This window comes from Molossus molossus, unplaced genomic scaffold (assembly GCF_014108415.1).
Source record: "Molossus molossus isolate mMolMol1 unplaced genomic scaffold, mMolMol1.p scaffold_m16_p_1, whole genome shotgun sequence".
Taxonomy (NCBI): Eukaryota; Metazoa; Chordata; class Mammalia; order Chiroptera; family Molossidae; genus Molossus; species Molossus molossus.
The window spans coordinates 94,803,238-94,820,478 of NW_023425344.1; the positions used below are offsets into that span (position 1 = coordinate 94,803,238).

Genomic DNA, 17,241 nt, shown 5'->3' on the forward strand with positions numbered 1-17,241 from the left:
TTACACAAAGTCACCTAGTTAACTCCCTGATTTTCTGTTTGTTTGTTTTTTAAATTACAATACAGAATCTTAGACAAATGCAGTCTGAATATTCTTAATACTTCATCACATGACTTATAATGTAGAACTACTTGTTTCTATGACTATAGGAACAGCTTGCAAAACTCTCATAATGAGCTTATGACAATGAGTCCAATTTCTTTCCAGTTCAAAGCACTGAGACAATGCCTTAAGCATAATAGATGTTCCACAAGCATCTGCAGAATACACGAACCAGTGGTTGGTAATACCCACTTGGTGCTGGCAACCTCTTCTACCAACTTCAGAACTTTAAGGAGTTAGCAAAACTTAGGGTGAAAAGAATTTATTTGGCAACTGTAAAAAGATTAAAAATAATCTCCAAAGCATTTCCTAACAATCCTTTACATTGGAAATGACTGCTCATGGTAATATGTGCTAACACACCTTCACATTACCTTTTTTTTTTTTTAAAGATCCATTAACAAAACCTATGTTACAGCCTATATATCTTCTGAAAGTGTTTTTATCCCTCACATAAACTTTTTAAGTCGAGACCTAAAACTGAAGAAAAACTTCCTATGAAACACTGCGCTGGTTGTAGGGAATGAAGACCCTGAGCCTTCCCCCATAAAACCCGTACAAAGTCCCTGAGTGATGGGTACACCTGGGTGCAGGTGGGCCTTGGAAAGTGCTTCAGAAAAAAGCATCCAAGTGGAGGATGTCACCAGTGCAGCCAACCCAGGTCACATGGTCAGTACTTTACCTCCCACAAGCCCACCCTCTGTAGCTCAGGCTCCTCCCTTTGAACCTCCAGGGCTGCCTACTGCTGAATGAGTCAGAGATGGCACCACATTCCTGGACGTCCCAGGCATGTGGAAATCGACAGCACGACCCTGGACCCCAGTCCTGCCTGGCCTTCCCTGTGCTTCCAGAAGAGTCTCCCAAGAGTCCTTCTGAGGAAAGTCAGTGAAAGAGGATAGCTGGATGGCTGGGAACACCAAAGTTAGAGCAAAGTTCTGGGAGAAGCTGAGGCAGGGCCTTCCCAGTGCCTTGGAAATATTCTCCAGGAGTCTACAGAGAAGACGAAACAGAATGGCCAACAGGGACTTGGGGAACGTTGTTCTATCTATAGCAACTGAGGGCTTCAGACAGACAACGCTGGGCTCAGCAAGTCCAGCAGCCAGGGTGCCATCAGCCTGCTCCCGCCTCCCGGGCCTGCAGCTCAGTTGTAGGAAAGGTAATCGATGAGCCGGGAAGGGATGTTCAGCTTGGCGATTTTCTCCAGCCCTCTGACACCAGCAGCCCTCCTCAAGCTCACTCTGCAGAGTTGTGACAGGGTTAGAGGCGTCTCTGGAAAAAAGGGAACAGGAAGCACATGAGGTTAGCTTAACATAGTTGAACATAGATCAGCATCCTTCAACTTAAAAAATATCAAGAACAGGCCCTGGCCAGTTTGCTCAGTGGTTAGAGCGTCAGCCTGCGGTCCAGAGAGACCCGGGTTCGGTTCCCGCTAAGGGCATGTACCTCGGTTGCAGTTTGTCCCCGGCCCTGGTTGGTCGTGTGGGTGGCAGCCACTCGATGTGTTCCTTTCACATCGATGTTTCTCTCTCTCTCTCTCCCTCTCCCTCCCTCCCACTCTATCTGAACAAAAAATGGAAAAGTGTCCTCGGGTGAGGATAAAAAAAAAAAAATCAAGAACTGGAAACACTTCCCTTTTCCTGGAAATAGGACATGTCCAGCAAACCTTCTCTGGAAGTCCACCAGGAAGAACAGCCAGGGCCCAAGGAAGGAAGAGCAGGAAATGGAATTCCAGTGATGCCCAGAGGGGTTTCATTTTGTGAGGGGTTTCTGGGGGATTTTGCACGCGCGCGCGCACGTGTGTGTGTGTGTGTGTGTGATTTTTGCCCCATAATGTTATAACATAGCACAAAGATTTGTCAGGAAAGCACTGATCTACAGCTAGTAGACTTGTTTGTCAAAGTTCCAGACAAATGAGGGACAGAACAAGGGTTAGTCCTGGGCTGGTGCTGGCCACCAGTTCCTACTGTTCCAGGCCACAGGCTCTGTTCTGGCTATTGAGTGCCTCAGGGCACCAAACTGATGCATATCACAGCTCCAGCAGACTATGCAATGCATGTCCTAGTGCAGAGGGTCAGGACCTCAGGACTAAAGACTAGCCTGGAGCTGGGGTTCAGAAATGCAAGCAAACTAGGGCCAAAGGTGGAAGAGGCCTGGAGGTCCCTGGCAGCTGAGGCACGGGGACATTTGCAAAACAGAGCTTGGCCTCAAAGACCTGTCTTTTGGAAGGATCTGTGTTTGCCAAAAATAGACTAAATTAACTAAAAAGACAAAAATAGACAAAAATTAACTAAAAAGAGTTTGCTCAATTTATGAAAAATTTAAAAATAAAATGATCTTTGAAAGGAAAAATAAAAAGAATTACTGGTGAGCCCTGGCCAGTTTGGCTCAGCAGTTAGAGCACTAGCCCGCAGACCAGAGAGGTCTGGGTCGGTTCCTGCTCAGGGCACGTACCTCAGCTGCAGTTTGTCCCCGGCCCTGGTTGGAGTCGTGTGGGTGGCAACCAGTCAATGTGTCTCTCACACATCGATATTTCTCTTTCTCTTCCTCCCTGTCTCCCACTCTGTCTAAAATGTTCTTGGGTGAGGATAAAAAAATTACTGGTGAAATTCATTTCCCCATGTTTCTTTGTAAATTATATTGAAAAGAAACATCTCCCCAGGAAATGGTTAGCCGACAGATATGGATGGAATTTGCCTCTGAGTTCATAATGGATTTTGGTTGAGTAGGGCTGGCAAAAATTTGAATAAATCGTGGTGTTTTTCTTTTCTTTTCTTTTCTTTTTTTCAACTGATAGGTGTTTGAAGCCTCTTCTGACTCTAATTCTATGAAAACTCATTTAAAAATTTGTACCCAAAGAGAACATCTTGTCCTTAGCCAGATCATTTGTACTTTGTTTCCTGAAAAGGAAGGATTGGCTCTAGATTCTCAGCCTCATATGAACATACTCTGAGATTATTTATTTACTCACAAATGATCTGATATTTTTTCAGAACAGAGTTTCTTGCATAAGTGTCTCCTGTGCAGTTCTACAGTGCATTGCATCATTCAAACAACATGGAGAACCTGGCCTCACTTTCGTAGTGCTCAAAGCACTTGGCAGGTGCACTGCTACTCCACGTATAGTCTGAGGGCTTCTTCCCCCGGTTGTCCCGTGCATAGATGTTGCCTCCAAACTCAATCAGCATCTCAATGAGGTCCACATTCTTCACCTTGGCTGCATGATGTAATGCTGTCTCATGAAGTTTTGCTGCATTCACATTGGCCCCTGCAGGTAAAACGAAAACAAGTATCACCAAGGAGAGAACTTGGAGCAGAGAGAAACATCGGCTTTGACTTTTTCATCCAGCACAGGATACAAAAGCAATCCCCATCCAGCAAACAAAATCAAGACAGACTACTGCAGCCTTTTCAAAATATAAAAGCAGTATTTTTTTTTTCTTATGACAAGAAAGGTAGCAATAAGAAAGAAATGTAACTGGAAATAAAATCAAAAAGAAGAAAAATAGAACAAAAACTTCCCTGTGAGTTATGAGACAATTCTAATGCCCTGTGCAGTCTGTCCCCATGGATCCTGAAACTGGAAGCTCAGGTTTAGCTACTCAAGCTCTCCTGCCTATCCTTGTACAGGCATGCTCATACATGCAACACGGGTGCACACGCACGCCACAGGCACAGGACAGAGGCTCTAACAATGTGTGCTGCATGAATGAATGACTATTCCTTAAATATAAATATTATTTCAAAAAAGAGAAGCTGAAAGGGGAAACAGATGTTCCCCACACCCTGAAGTTCAAATAAGAGATGAGGTCTCATAACTGTCAGTTCAGCTCTGCCAACCACCGCTTTCTCGTGATAATAGGCATTCAGAAAGATAGAGAAAAGTAGTATCTAAACACAGCATTTTTAGATGCATTAAAAAAAAATACAGATTTGATAAAAAGGTAATTTGTGTAAAATGCCATCCTTAGGGAACAGCCATAACAATTCTATACAATGGAATCTCCTGGAGCCTCAGAATTTAGGGGGAATATGCCAAGCTTTTGCATCAAATAAAAATAAAATACCTAAAAATAAATTTAGGGGCACATATATTCTTTCTGATTGGTGTTTCAGGCTTCTTAGGGTATATTCCTAGAAGTGGGATCACTGGGTCAAATGGAAGTTCAATTTTTAACTTTTTGAGGTAACACCATACTGTTTTCCATAGTGGCTGCACCAGTCTGCATTCCCACCAGCAGTGTACTAGAGTCCCCTTTTCTCCACACCCTCACCAGCACTTGTTTGATGATTTGTTGACAACAGCCATTCTGACAGGTGTGAAGCGATACCTCATAGTTGTTTTAATTTGCATCTTTCTAATGATTAGTGACTTTGAGTATTTTTTCATATGCCTCTTGGCCATTTGTATGTCCTGTTTGGTGAGGTGTCTATTTAGGTCCTCTGCCCATTTTTCAATTGTGTTCTTTGTCTTCCTTTTGTTAAGTTGTATGAGTACTCTATGCATTTTGGAAATTAATCCCTTATCTGATGCATCATTGGCAATTATGGTCTCCCATATAGTGGGTTCCCTTTCCATTATGATGATTGTTTCTTTTGCTGTGCAGAAACTTTTTAGTTTGATGTAGTCCCATGTGTTCATTTTTTCCTTTGTTTCTCTTGCCTTGGGTGTTGTATCAGTAAAAAATTCTGCTATTCAGAGCAGCACTATTTACAATAGCTAAGATCTGGAAACAGCCCAAGTGTCCATCAGTAGATGAGTGGATAAAAAAGCTGTGGTACATGTACACAATGGAGTACTATGCAGCTGTAAGAAAGATCTCTTATCATTTGAGATGACATAAAGGGACCTGGAGAGTATTATGCTAAGTGAAACAAGCCAAGCAGAGAAAGACAAATATCACATGATATCACTTATTTGTGGAATATAATGAACTAAACAAACTGATGAACAAAATTGACCCAGAGACAGAGGTAAAGTACAGACTCACAAAACTCAGAAAACGGGGTGTGGGGGGAAGAGATAAACCACAGAACTTACATGCATGTATGCATAACCAATGGACATAGACAACAAAGCTGGGGATGGGGCGGGCGGGATGGGGAGGAGGGCATTAATGGGGGGAAAGGAGAAAAATCCGTAACAAAAAAATAAAAATAAATTTATTTATTTATTAAAAATAAATTTAACCAAGGATGTAAAAGATCTGTACTCAGAAAATTATGAGACACTGAAGAAAGAAATTTAAGAAGATACAAATAAATGGAAGCATATACTTGTGTTCATGGATGAAAGAATTAACATCAATAAAATGTCCATACTTCCCAAAGCAATCTAAAGATTCAGTGCATTTTCTATTAAGATACCAATGGTGTATTTCACAGAATTAGAACAAATATTCCAAAAATTTATATGGAACCACAAAAAAACTTGAATAGCCACAGCAATCTCGAGAAAAAAGAACAAAGTTGGAGGGATTATGCTACCTGATATCAAACTATACTACAAGGCCATGGTAATCAAAACAGCATGGTACTGGCATAAAAACAGATATATAGATCTATAGGACAGAATAGAGAGCCCAGAAATAAACCCAAGTTTTTATGGTCAATTAATATTTGACAGAGAAGGCAAGAACATACAATGGGGTAAAAACAGTCAATTCAATAAATAGTTTTGGAAAAATTGGACAGATACATGCAAAAAAAATGAAACTAGACTACCTTCTTACATCATACATAAGAATAAACTCAAAATGAATTAAAGACTTAAATGTTAGACTCAAAACCATAAAAATCCTAGAAGAAAATATAGGTAGTAAAATCCCAGACATTTCTTGTAGCAATATTTTTTCTGATATATCTCCTCAGGCAAGAGAAACAAAAGAAAAAATAAACAAATGGGACTACATCAAACTAAAAAGGTTTTGCACAGCAACAGAAACCATCAACAAATGAATGAGAGAACCTACTAAATGAGAAAATATATTCACCAATGAGATATCTAATAAGGAGTTAATATCCAAAATTTATAAAGAACTTATACAACTCAACACCAAAACAACAAGCAATTCAATTTAAAAATGTGCAGAGGATCTGAATAGACACTTCTAAAAGAGGACATACAGATGGCCAATAGACATATAAAAAGATACCAATGTCACTAATCATCACAGAAATTCAAATTAAAACCACAATGAGATACCACCTCACACCTGCCAGAATGGCTACCATAAAAAAAAATCAATAAACAACTAGTGCTGACAAGGATGTGGAGAAAAGGGAACCCTTGTGTACTGTTGGTGGGAATGCAGGTTGTTGCAACCACTGTGGAAAGCAGTATAGAGTTACCTCAAAAAATTAAAAATGGAACTGCCTTATGTCCAAGCCATTCCACTTCTTGGAATATATACAAAGAAACCTGAAACACTAATTTGAAGGAATATATGTACCCCTATGTTCATTGCAGCGTTACAATAGCCAAGATCTGGAAGCAGCCCAAGTGCCTATCAGTAGATGAGTGGATAAAAATGCTGTGGTACATTTGTACAATGGAATACTACTCTACCATAAAAAAACGAAGGAAATTTTGGAGATTATTATGTTAAGTGAAATAAACCAGTCAGAGACAATTGCCATATGATCTCACTGGGTTAATGAACAAAATAAACCAATGAACTAAATAAAAATAGAGGCATGAATACATGGAACAGAGTGACAGCTGTCATACAGGGGGGGTGGGGGAGAATGGATGAAAGAAGGTGAAGGGAGTAGTCAAAGAACATATATGCATAACCCATGGACACAGACAACAGTGTGGTGATGGCCAGAGGGAAGGGTAGCGGGTGAAGGCTGGGTGGAGGTGGGCAAAGTGAGGAAAATGGGAACATCTATGACAGTGTCAACAATAAAAATAAAGTAAAAAATAAGAACAAAGGAAAGAAATCTTACCTTTTGCTACAGCATGGATGGACCTGGAGAGTATTATGCTAAGTGAAATAAACCCGTCAGAGAAAGACAGGTACCATATGATTTCACTTATATGTGAAATCTAATGAACAAAATTAACTAACAAACAAAATAGAAACAGACTCATAGATACAGAGAACAGACTGACAGCTGTTAGAAATGGAGCAGGGCTGGGTGGAAAAGGTGAAGGGATTAAGTAAAAAACAAAAACAAAAAATTCATAGACAAAGAAAACAGTATGGTGATTACCAGAAGGAAATGGGGAGATACAAAAAGGTAAAGGGGGCCCTGGCCGGTTTGGCTCAGCGGTTAGAGCGTCGGCCTGCGGTCCGGAGAGACCCGGGTTCGGTTCCCGCTAAGGGCACGTACTTCGGTTGCAGTTTGTCCCCGGCCCTGGTTGGTTGTGCGGTGGCAGCCAGTCGATGTGTCCCTTTCACGTCGATGTTTCTCTCTCTCTATCTCTTCCTCTCTCTCCCTCCCACTCTATCTGTACAAAAAATGGGAAAATGTCCTCGGGTGAGGATTAAAAAAAAAACAAAACAAAAACAAAAAAAAAAGAAAAAGGTAAAGGGGGATAAATGGTGATGGAAGGAGACTTGATTTGGGGTGGTGAACACACAATACAATATACAGATGATGTATTATAGAATTATACACCTGAAACCTATATAATTGTATTAAACAATGCCACCCCAATACATTTAATATTTTGAAAAAGAAAAAGAAAATGCTAAGTTCTTCAAAGTACCTCCTAAGTGAATAAGGAAGTTATAGAGAAAGAGGAAAAGGAAGTTTTTTGCTTTTGCTTTTGTTTTTGCATTCATTAGGTCAGAGCCTCTAAATCCCAAAACTCTACTTTCTTTTCCATTATTGTAGATATGCAATATTATATTACTTTCAGGTGTACAGCATAGTGGTTAGATATTTATATAACTTACAAGGTGACCCCCCCCAATAAGTTTAATACCCACATGGCACCATGCATAGTTGTTATAATATTATTGACTGTATTCCCTATGCTGTACTTTATATCCCCATGACTATTTTTATAATTGGCAGTTGGTACTTCTTAATCCCTTTATCTTTACACCCAGTGTCCCAATCACCCTCCCATCTGGCAATCACCAATTTGTTCTCTCTTTCTATGAGTTTGTTTCTGTTTTGTTTGCTTGTTTGTTTTTTAGATTCCACGTGTAAGTAAAATCATATAGTATTTGTCCTCTGTCTGACTTATTTCACTTAGCATAATATCCTTGAGGTCCATTCATGTTGGACACAAATGGCAAGATTTCCTTATTTTTATGGCTGAATACTATTCCATTGTATATATACATCACATTTTCTTTATCCATTCATTTGTTGATGAATATTTAGGTTGTTTCCATACTTTGGCTATTATAAACAATACTGCAATGACCATGGGGGTGGGGCATAAATCTTCTTGAGTCAGTGTTCTTATTTTCTTTGGATATATATCAAAAAGTGCAATTGTTGGGTCATAAGGTAGTTCTATTTTTAGTTTTTTGAGAAGCCTCCATACTGTTTTCCATAGTGTCTGCACCAATTTACATTCCCACCATCAGTGCATGAGGGTTCCCTTGAAGAAAAACATTTTAAAAGTCAAGCAAATAGCCCAGAATCAGTGAATCCATTTCTCCAATAATAAATTCAAATCACAATACTAACGTGGGATTTTTAAAAAATCAGATCACCAGCATGTCACCATGTGATAATAAATTTAAAAGGCCAAAACAGGAGGATTTAAGAGGGGTATAAGGCTATTACATTTTCTAGTCCCACTGCTCAAAAATATTTGAAAAATCCTGCTTTCTGATTTAAAATAATTTCAAGCCTGTAGTAAAACATAAAAAGTTGTTCATGACAGTATCCATTGCATGATTCTAAGAACACAGTAAGCATTCCATCATGATAGCACAAGTGAGGAGATGTTCTCCCCACTTCCCACAGCCAAACTCAGAAGTCAGGTCAGGAAAAACAATCCCTCAATTAGAAAGAAGGCTAAACTACCTAATTATTTAATTTGTCAGATGTGTATTACAAAAATAATATTGAAAAGCAATACATTAAATAAAAGGAACATTTTCCCCTGCAATCTGACCATTATACCACATCAGGGGTCCGGGTCTAATACTAACTAATGTGAATGAATAGAATAATAAATTGTATAGTGTTGCAGTCAAAATGAAAATATGAATTTGAATGCTAAATACAAACTTGGAATGAAAAATAAATTGTAAAGTCTATCAAATCTGAAGTTCAAATAGCTTTCTCTCAGGTCATTAATTCTTGCAATTTTTTTTTTTTTAGGTTTTCAAAATAACATTTATTTTTTAAACATTAACATGTGCATATAATAGGAAACTAAAAAGAAGCAAAGAACAAAGTCATTCATTTTCACAAGCAGTTTACAGGTATTCTTGCCAACAGGGAATGAAAGAGATTGTCTATTTTAGCGACAGAGAAAGGAACACAGGGGGAACTAAAGCTACTATTATAGTGAAGGAGAAAACTATGGCCGGAAATATCTCTAAAAATCACACCTCCCCTTCCATCCCATTCCATGTCATTTCTCAGTATATAAGGCCTTGGAAGGGTGACTCTTTCCTAGAGTTAGCCATCCCAAGGTAAAAAAACGGGATCTCTTAAAAACGTGGCATCGTTTGATTGGGTATAATGAAAGGACTGGGGACTACAAGGGAGGTTGGCATATTCTACAACAGCTGGAAACAGCAGACCAGAGGTACACAGGGCAACATGGGTGGGTATTGAAAACAGGGCTGAGTAAAAAAACAGGAAATATAACATACCATTTATGTCCATTAAAAATTTATGCCTCACCCAACAATGTCTATCTTACAAAAACACATACAGATAGAACACATACACATTAACATTAGAATGGTGGGATGTGGGGGGGGGGGTAGAGGAAAGAGACAAGGGAGAAGTGGGGTTGGAGTGAGTGGCTTTACGGAAACTAATAATTATGATGTGCCCCGAACTGAATGGGGAGAGAGATATAGAGATATGGAGAGAGAGAGGAACAGCTAATGCCTCTGGGCATTAGAAATTCTCAACTTCAGCCCTGGCCAGTTTGCCTCAGTAGTTAAAGTGTCAGCTCGTGGACCAAAGAATCTTGGGTTTGACTCCGGTCAAGGGCACATACCTTGGTTGTGGTTTGGTCCCTGGCCCTGGTCAGGGTCGTGCAGGAGGCAACCAATCGATGTGTTCTCTCTCTCTCCCTCCTACTCCATCTGAAGATAAATGGAAAAATATCCTCGGGTGAGAATTTAAAAAAAAAAATCTCAAGTTCATGCTTCAGAGAAAACAGGTCAAAGTCTGCTCATTATCAAAATCCTGATTCAAAGCAAAATGGGATTGCAGTGGACTGAGTAAAACTTTAGCCAGCAAAGATAAGGCACTTTCACCAGCTTAGCACACCAAGAACCCAGCACAATTCCTGGGCAGAGCAGGCACACAGAGCTCAGTCCTATGCTGGCTGAAACAGTCTCTGAGAAACATATGACAAGTACTGCACTGGCAAAGCAAACACTGCTTAATTAGCTCCTCACAGTACCTCCAGCAGAGTTAAATATTTACTGCCAGTGATCAGATTAAAAATTACCCCACTGTAATAACGGAACTTTCCCCTTCCCCAGCCCTCCTCCTCTGTAAAAATTATCTGCAGCTCAGCAACCTGGACTTGCTGGCCACAAAAGATGGACAGCTTCCTAACTACACATGGGGCACACATGGTCCTCACAGCTCAGCTCCTCAAGCAGGGCTGGACCCTCTCTGAAATTGAGTGCTAAAACACCTGCTAGCTTATTTTTCTAGAAATGTGCTTGGTGACCTTCATTTTATTTTCCAAGGGGTCTGTGACCAACCCCAAACCCCTGCCCTACCCCATACACACAAAGTTAAGAATCACGACTTTAAAAAGAAACCATATGCTGTCCTTTTCTCTCTACATTTTATGTGCTTGAGACTTCCCAGAGTTAAATAATAGTTTTTTTTAAATAGGAAAAAGACTTCATGTGATCTAAGCAGGATATACAGGAGACCATCTGAAATGAGAATAGCAAGGACTGAGTCTAGAGCTGACAGTACAGTGGCAGTAAACAACAGTATGTGATGACACTGACACGGGGAACCATCCCAGGAGAATTCTGTTCATCCCTCATTCAAGTTCCCAGGTGTATGGAAACTCCCTTTAAAATTGACCAGGCGCCCTGCTTCAGGCCTTAACAGACATTATGTCCCCTTCCTACTCCTTTCCAACCCTGCCCCACTGGACTGCTGCCCTGCAGTGTGGGGTGCACTTCCTGGACTTGTATGTCTATTTCCTTCACCAGGTTAGGGAAGTTTTTAGTCGTTATTTCTTCAAGTAGGTTTTCAATCCCTTGTTCTCTTTCTTTTCCTTCTGGTATCCTTATGATGAAAATGTTGGTATATTTGATGTTGTCCCAGAGGTCCCTTAAACTATTCTCTTTTTAAAAATTCTTTTTTCTTTTTGCTGATCGGATTGGGTGTTTTCCACTACCCTGTCTTCCAGATCACTGACTTGATCTTCTACATCATTTAATATGCTGTTGATTCCCTCTTCTTTCATACTGCATTTCAGTTATTGTATTCTTCATTTCTCACTGGTTCTTATTTATGGTTTCTCTTTGTTAATGTTCTCACTGAGTTCACTTATTCTTCCCCTAAGTTCATTGAGCATCCTTGTAACCAGGTTTTAAACCCTGCATCTGGTATATTGGGTACCTTTATCCTGTTTAGTTCTTTTTCTGGAGTTTGGGACATGTTTCATTGTCTTCTCATTTGGCTGCCTTCCTGAGTTTGTTTCTAGGTATTTGATAAGTCTGCTACATCTCCCAGTTGGCAAAGTGGCCTTATGTAGTATAAGGCCCAGTGGCACAATCTCCCTGTTCACTTCAGCCAGGAGTTCCAGGAGTGTCTCTTGTGTTTGTTGTGTGTTCTCTCCTGTTATAGTTGAGCCTTGATTGCTGTTGGCACATCACTGGATGGGATTGACCCTCAGGCTGACTGGCTATGAGGACTGGCTCTGATTACAGCAGACAATCTGTTGTATGGGGGCTGACCTGATGAAATGGAAGTCACTTTAGTGGGGCTCTGGTGCCAGCAAAGTCCACCCTTTGAGTGTGTTATTTGTGGAGCTGATTGGGTGATGCTCTGGTGTGGTCTGAAGTTGGCCACCAGGTATGGTTCTGGAGTCTCTTGGAAGAGGCTCTAGAACAGGTCAAAGTCAGCTGCCATTTGTGTCCAGCTTGGGGTCACCTGCAAAGTGATCAGTGGTTGGTTACCACTTGTCTTGGGCTTGAAGGCATTTTGGAGAAACTGTTTTGTGAACAAAGGCCACTGCCACTAGTGCCGGGCTTGGGACACTTTGGTGAGTACCACAATGCAAGCTGAGGCCAGTTGCCTCTTGTTCCAAGTATGTGACCATTTAGTTGAAGCTACATTCCAGGCCAACACTGGCCACAGCTTATGCCAGAATTTGGGTCACCTGATGGGAGTTACAATGCAAGTTGAGATGAGTTGCTGCTTGTGCTGGGCTTCAGACCACTTAGTAAGAGGTTCAGGGCATGCCAAGACCAGCTGCTGTTTGTCTGGGGTTTGTATAATTAGAGAGATTTTAGGAAAGTCCTCAGCACAAGCGGAATCAGTCCACTTGTGTAGAAAAGCCCCTGGAAGCAGCTTGGGTAGGGCACGTGAGTTGGGTAGGGCAGGGTCTTAGAGATTTACCAAGGTGGGACTAATGGTGGTAGTCAGGTTAATGGAGAACTCAGATTTGCCAGCTGGGTGGGACATGAGCTCAACAAGGAAGCAATAGTGCCTATCAACATTTCTGTCTCCAGAGGAAGCTGCCCTGACCCCTTCCCCTACATCCCTTGTCCTGAAGCTAGTCAATACTATCTCTACCCATGTGCCCCTGGTGATTGTTCGATCTGCTGCCCCCACATTAAAATCCAGAGCAAGTGAGTCTGTGAGCGAGTCTATAAGCAAGTGAGTATATGTTTAAGCCCCTCAAAAGGAACATTTTGGTCTCCCTCAGCCCTCCATCCTCACTCAAAGGGAGTCCCTGCTGGCTTTCATAGCTAAATGCCATGAGGGCTCCTCTTCTGTGCACTGGTGGTCCAAGCTGGGGAGCTTGATGTAGTTCTGAGAACCCTCACTCTTTAGCAGGGACCTCTGCAGCTGAGATATCCCTCCTGATTCTAAATTGCTATACTATCAGTGTGGGACTTGCCCTTGCCACATCTCTACCCCTCCTATCAGACTTGATGTGGCTTCTTCTATATATCCTTAGTTCTGCTCATCTAGTCTTCAAGTAGTTCTCAGTGATGGTGGTTCTATAATTTAGTTGTGATTTTGAGGTGGTCATGGGAGGAGGTGAGCACAGTGGTGACCTGTTCCACCATCTTTACCAGAGGTATCCTGGGTATTTTTAGAACACCTGACAATGACCTAGATTCCAAATGCTGCCAACCCCATTTTCTAATGATTCTCCATCTCTTGTTTAGACAGCAACCTTATTAAACAGGTTTTATGAGTAGTGTCCTGTAGCCAATAAAAATAATTATTAGCATTTGTTGAGCACTACTATGTACCAGGTACTATGAAAACATTATCACAAATCCTGCTGACAAACCTGCAAAAAAGGTTTTATTTTTCCAGTTTTATAGATAAAGAACTGAGGCTCAAAGTCTCAGCTGGCCAGTGGGAAAGCTAGCTTCAAACCTGAGTGTAGTCTACCACCTAGCTCTCGGCTGGCACACAGTGAACATAAACATAAGAAACCTGCATGGAGCAGTTCAGGTAAATACCAACAGCATGCCTGCTTTGAGCAGTGCAGGTATAAACACAACGTACCTGCATTGAGCAGCACTTTGACACAGTCCAGATGCTCCCGGGCACAAGCAACATGCAGAGGGGTTCCAAAATGGCAATCATGTGCTTCCAAATTGGCCCCAACGTCAATTAGAAGCCTCACACATTCAGAACTTCCTTAAAAGAAATGAAAAAGAATGAAAACTGTCAATGAATATGTACCGGTGATTTTCAACCTTTTGCAGCTCATGGCACACTGCACACTTTAACTACTAAAATCCTGTGGCACACCAAAAATATATATATAAATATTTGGCCGCTCTGACAAAAAAATAGGTATAATTTTCATTGATTTACAAAATAATAATAGTAATTATTATAGTAATTACCTACGTTTTGTTCCCCTGTGACTTTTTTTTTTAAATCCTCACCCAAGGATTTGTTTAGTTTAAAAAAAAAAAAAGATTTGTCATTGATTTTGAGAGAGAGAGAAACACTGATGTGAGAACATCAGCTGGCAGCCTCCTGCACACCCCCTACTGGGGATCTAGCCCGAAACCTGGGCATGTGCCCTGTCCATGAATTGAACCGGCAACCTCTCAGTGCACAGGATGACACCCAGCCAACTGAGCCACACCAACCAGGGCCAAAAATGTTTTTATTAATTTTTTTTTTTTTTTTTAGAGAGAGGAAGAGAGAGACAGACAGACAGACAGAAACATCAAAGTGCAAGAGAAACATCAACCAGCCATCTCCTGTATGTGTCCAGACCACCAATCAAACTCGCAACCTTTTTGGTATACGGGACAATGCTCCAACCAACTGAGCCACCTATCTATGGCAAAGTGACTTTTTTAAAAAGCAAGTGCCTATACTTGTATATAAGGATTTCTGGTACTAATAATTAACCAATCAGATGCAACCTTATTATGCAACTTTATTATATGACCTATATATTTATGGTTCAAGACAGGGCATTCACACCGAACAGCTATTGTTGTGTTGGCATTTTTTTGTATTTGACAATCAAAGGGAAAGGAGGTCAGTACCCCCGACTAAATAGTCAGGTACTGCATGTTTTAAAAATTCTTGGGCATACTGGTTGAAAATCACTGATATATATATTTGAAATAACAAGCATGACTGAACTGGTGGTTGGAACAGGTTAAGCCCCATGCTTGGTTGCAAGGGTAGAGAGGAGAACCAGGACAACATCCCAAGCTAAGAGCAGTTCAAGACCCTATGTGGTCCTAGGAAGCAAGTGGATGGTTGTTCTTTCTCCTGAGGGCACAACAGTGCTCCAAGCCTGCCTGGCCTTAGCAGAAATGGAGTACACAGCCAGTTCTGTTTCTAGGAGAACAGAAAGTTTGGGAATACCACTTCAGAACAGCCAGAGAAGACTCTCCTCACTGCTCCCCAGCTCCTGAGTGGGAGAGAAGGTGCTCCCGCTTTGGGATTCCCTCCTAAGCTGTGTTGGGCACACCCAGTCTGAGGGTGATGACATAAAGCTTCTGGCATCCCCAGTCCAAGCCTCCTGGGTGAACTACCTAAACTTTCTTACCACGAGTCCCCAGCCCACAGACACCATTCCTGCCTCTTCCCCTGGCTCCTCTCCGGGTATCTTTAACCCAGATTAGGGTCAAGATTCAGTGTATACAAGACTCCATCCTCTCTCATCTCTTGATCACACTTCCTGTTAGCAACTACTGAGTTTCCACCTCTAGCCCTGAAACCCAGCCCCTCTCCTACAGCTGTCTGCTGGCCATTCTTGTTTGGAATGCCTTAATCACTACCAGGCCCCGCCCCTCCCCCTCCCTGGGGGTGCATCCTCCTGGCCAATATACCTCAGCCATTGGCCACACTCCCTGCTCAACCCTGAATAGGTTTTGATCCCATGTTTTCCTCTCCCTGCTATCAAGCCCATTAATTCTTCTGTTTTCTAAATGAATCCATCCCACTTGGACTCTAAGAGCTTTGCACTTGGATCACTGTGTTGCCTCCAACTCATCTTTCCACTTCCAGGATATCCCCACCACCACCCCCATTTCAGTCTATTGAAGGGTAGAACATGCTACCCCAAAATATGCCACTTTGGCATAAGATTTATTTTGAACTGAAGACAATTGAGATAAAACAGATAGAAGAAAAGCTCTCTGCCCTCCCCCAAAATTGCCTAAAAGGACATATATTTGTAAAGGTGTCCCCCTCCCCTCTCTACCAGGAAGGACAGAAGTTAATCACCAGAGACAACTCTAAGTGGAGTTGCTAAAACCAGCCCCATCTACCATTAGTTTCTCCATATATTTGCCTCCCCACAACTTGCCATCCCAGAAGCTCAAAATCCTTTTCTTTTGTCTTGTCATTTCTCTAAACATGTATTGTTCTATATAAGCCCAAGTTCTAACCACTCCTTTGTGTGACACCTTGCCAAGTTCTCCCATGTGTATCTGAGACGCACCACTCACACTAACAAACTTTTGTTTTCTCTTATTTAATCGGTCCCTTGTCACCTAATTACTGGGGCCCAGCCAGTGAACCTAAGGTAGGTAAAGGAAAAAATTTCCTCCCCTACACTGTACATGGATGGCCATTAAACTAACCCTTCAAAAATGCTGTTTTCCAGTCATTCAGCATCTGCTCAGTAACCTTCCAGAGCTGCCTGTAGCAATCCCCAGTGCCTGAGAGTGATAAAGGGTGACCTAACAGTGGGGATCAGGGTATGAGGCAGCAGAGAACAGTGGCCCTGCATGAAGGCACAAAAGAGGACACACTGCACATCCCAGTGAAGTGCAACCAAGACAAACCCTGTACCGGTCCATCAAATTACAGGCTGCAAGTTTGCAACCTCTGCTCAAAAGAGTAGAATCCAAAATCCTTAGTCTGTGATTTAAAAAATTTCCACCAGGTAGTCTCGCCATAAATTTCCAGTCTCATCTGTTGTTGCTTGTCTGTTGGGAGTTTCTGATCCAGTGAAACTTGATGTCACTTTTCCTGTACGCAGCCTTCCTCTTAGCCTCCCACCAGCTGAAATCCATTAATTCTTGGAAGGCAATTGAAATCCCACCTGCTCCCTGAGCCTGCAGGACCAACTTCCCCTCCTCTGAGAGCAACTGTCCTCAGGGACATGTCTGGGTCTCATTTCCCAACTAAATCAGGTGCTCACAAGGCAAAGACCAAGAAAAAGACTGCAGAGTAGACCGATCTCCAGTGTTAGTGTCTGAGTGTCTGCTAAGAAATAGAATTCCATCATGGAATCAACAGCCCCCTAGTCTTGCGTGAGGACTGTATCTCCAGGAGGAA

At 41.7% G+C, this 17,241-nt stretch overlaps 1 protein-coding gene across 1 annotated transcript in view; it reads right to left on the reverse strand.

Moving 5' to 3' along the window:
- Window positions 1-490: 490 nt before the first annotated feature.
- ASB13 (ankyrin repeat and SOCS box containing 13) overlaps window positions 491-17,241 on the reverse strand; it is a 38,056-nt gene continuing 21,305 nt past the window's right edge. The window contains exons 5-7 of the mRNA XM_036270673.1: window positions 13,984-14,118; window positions 3,176-3,367; window positions 491-1,371 (exon numbers count right to left, since the gene is read on the reverse strand). Coding sequence (XP_036126566.1) covers window positions 1,244-1,371; window positions 3,176-3,367; window positions 13,984-14,118 — 455 coding nt within the window. The 3' untranslated portion in view covers window positions 491-1,243. The remainder of the gene's footprint in view (window positions 1,372-3,175; window positions 3,368-13,983; window positions 14,119-17,241) is intronic.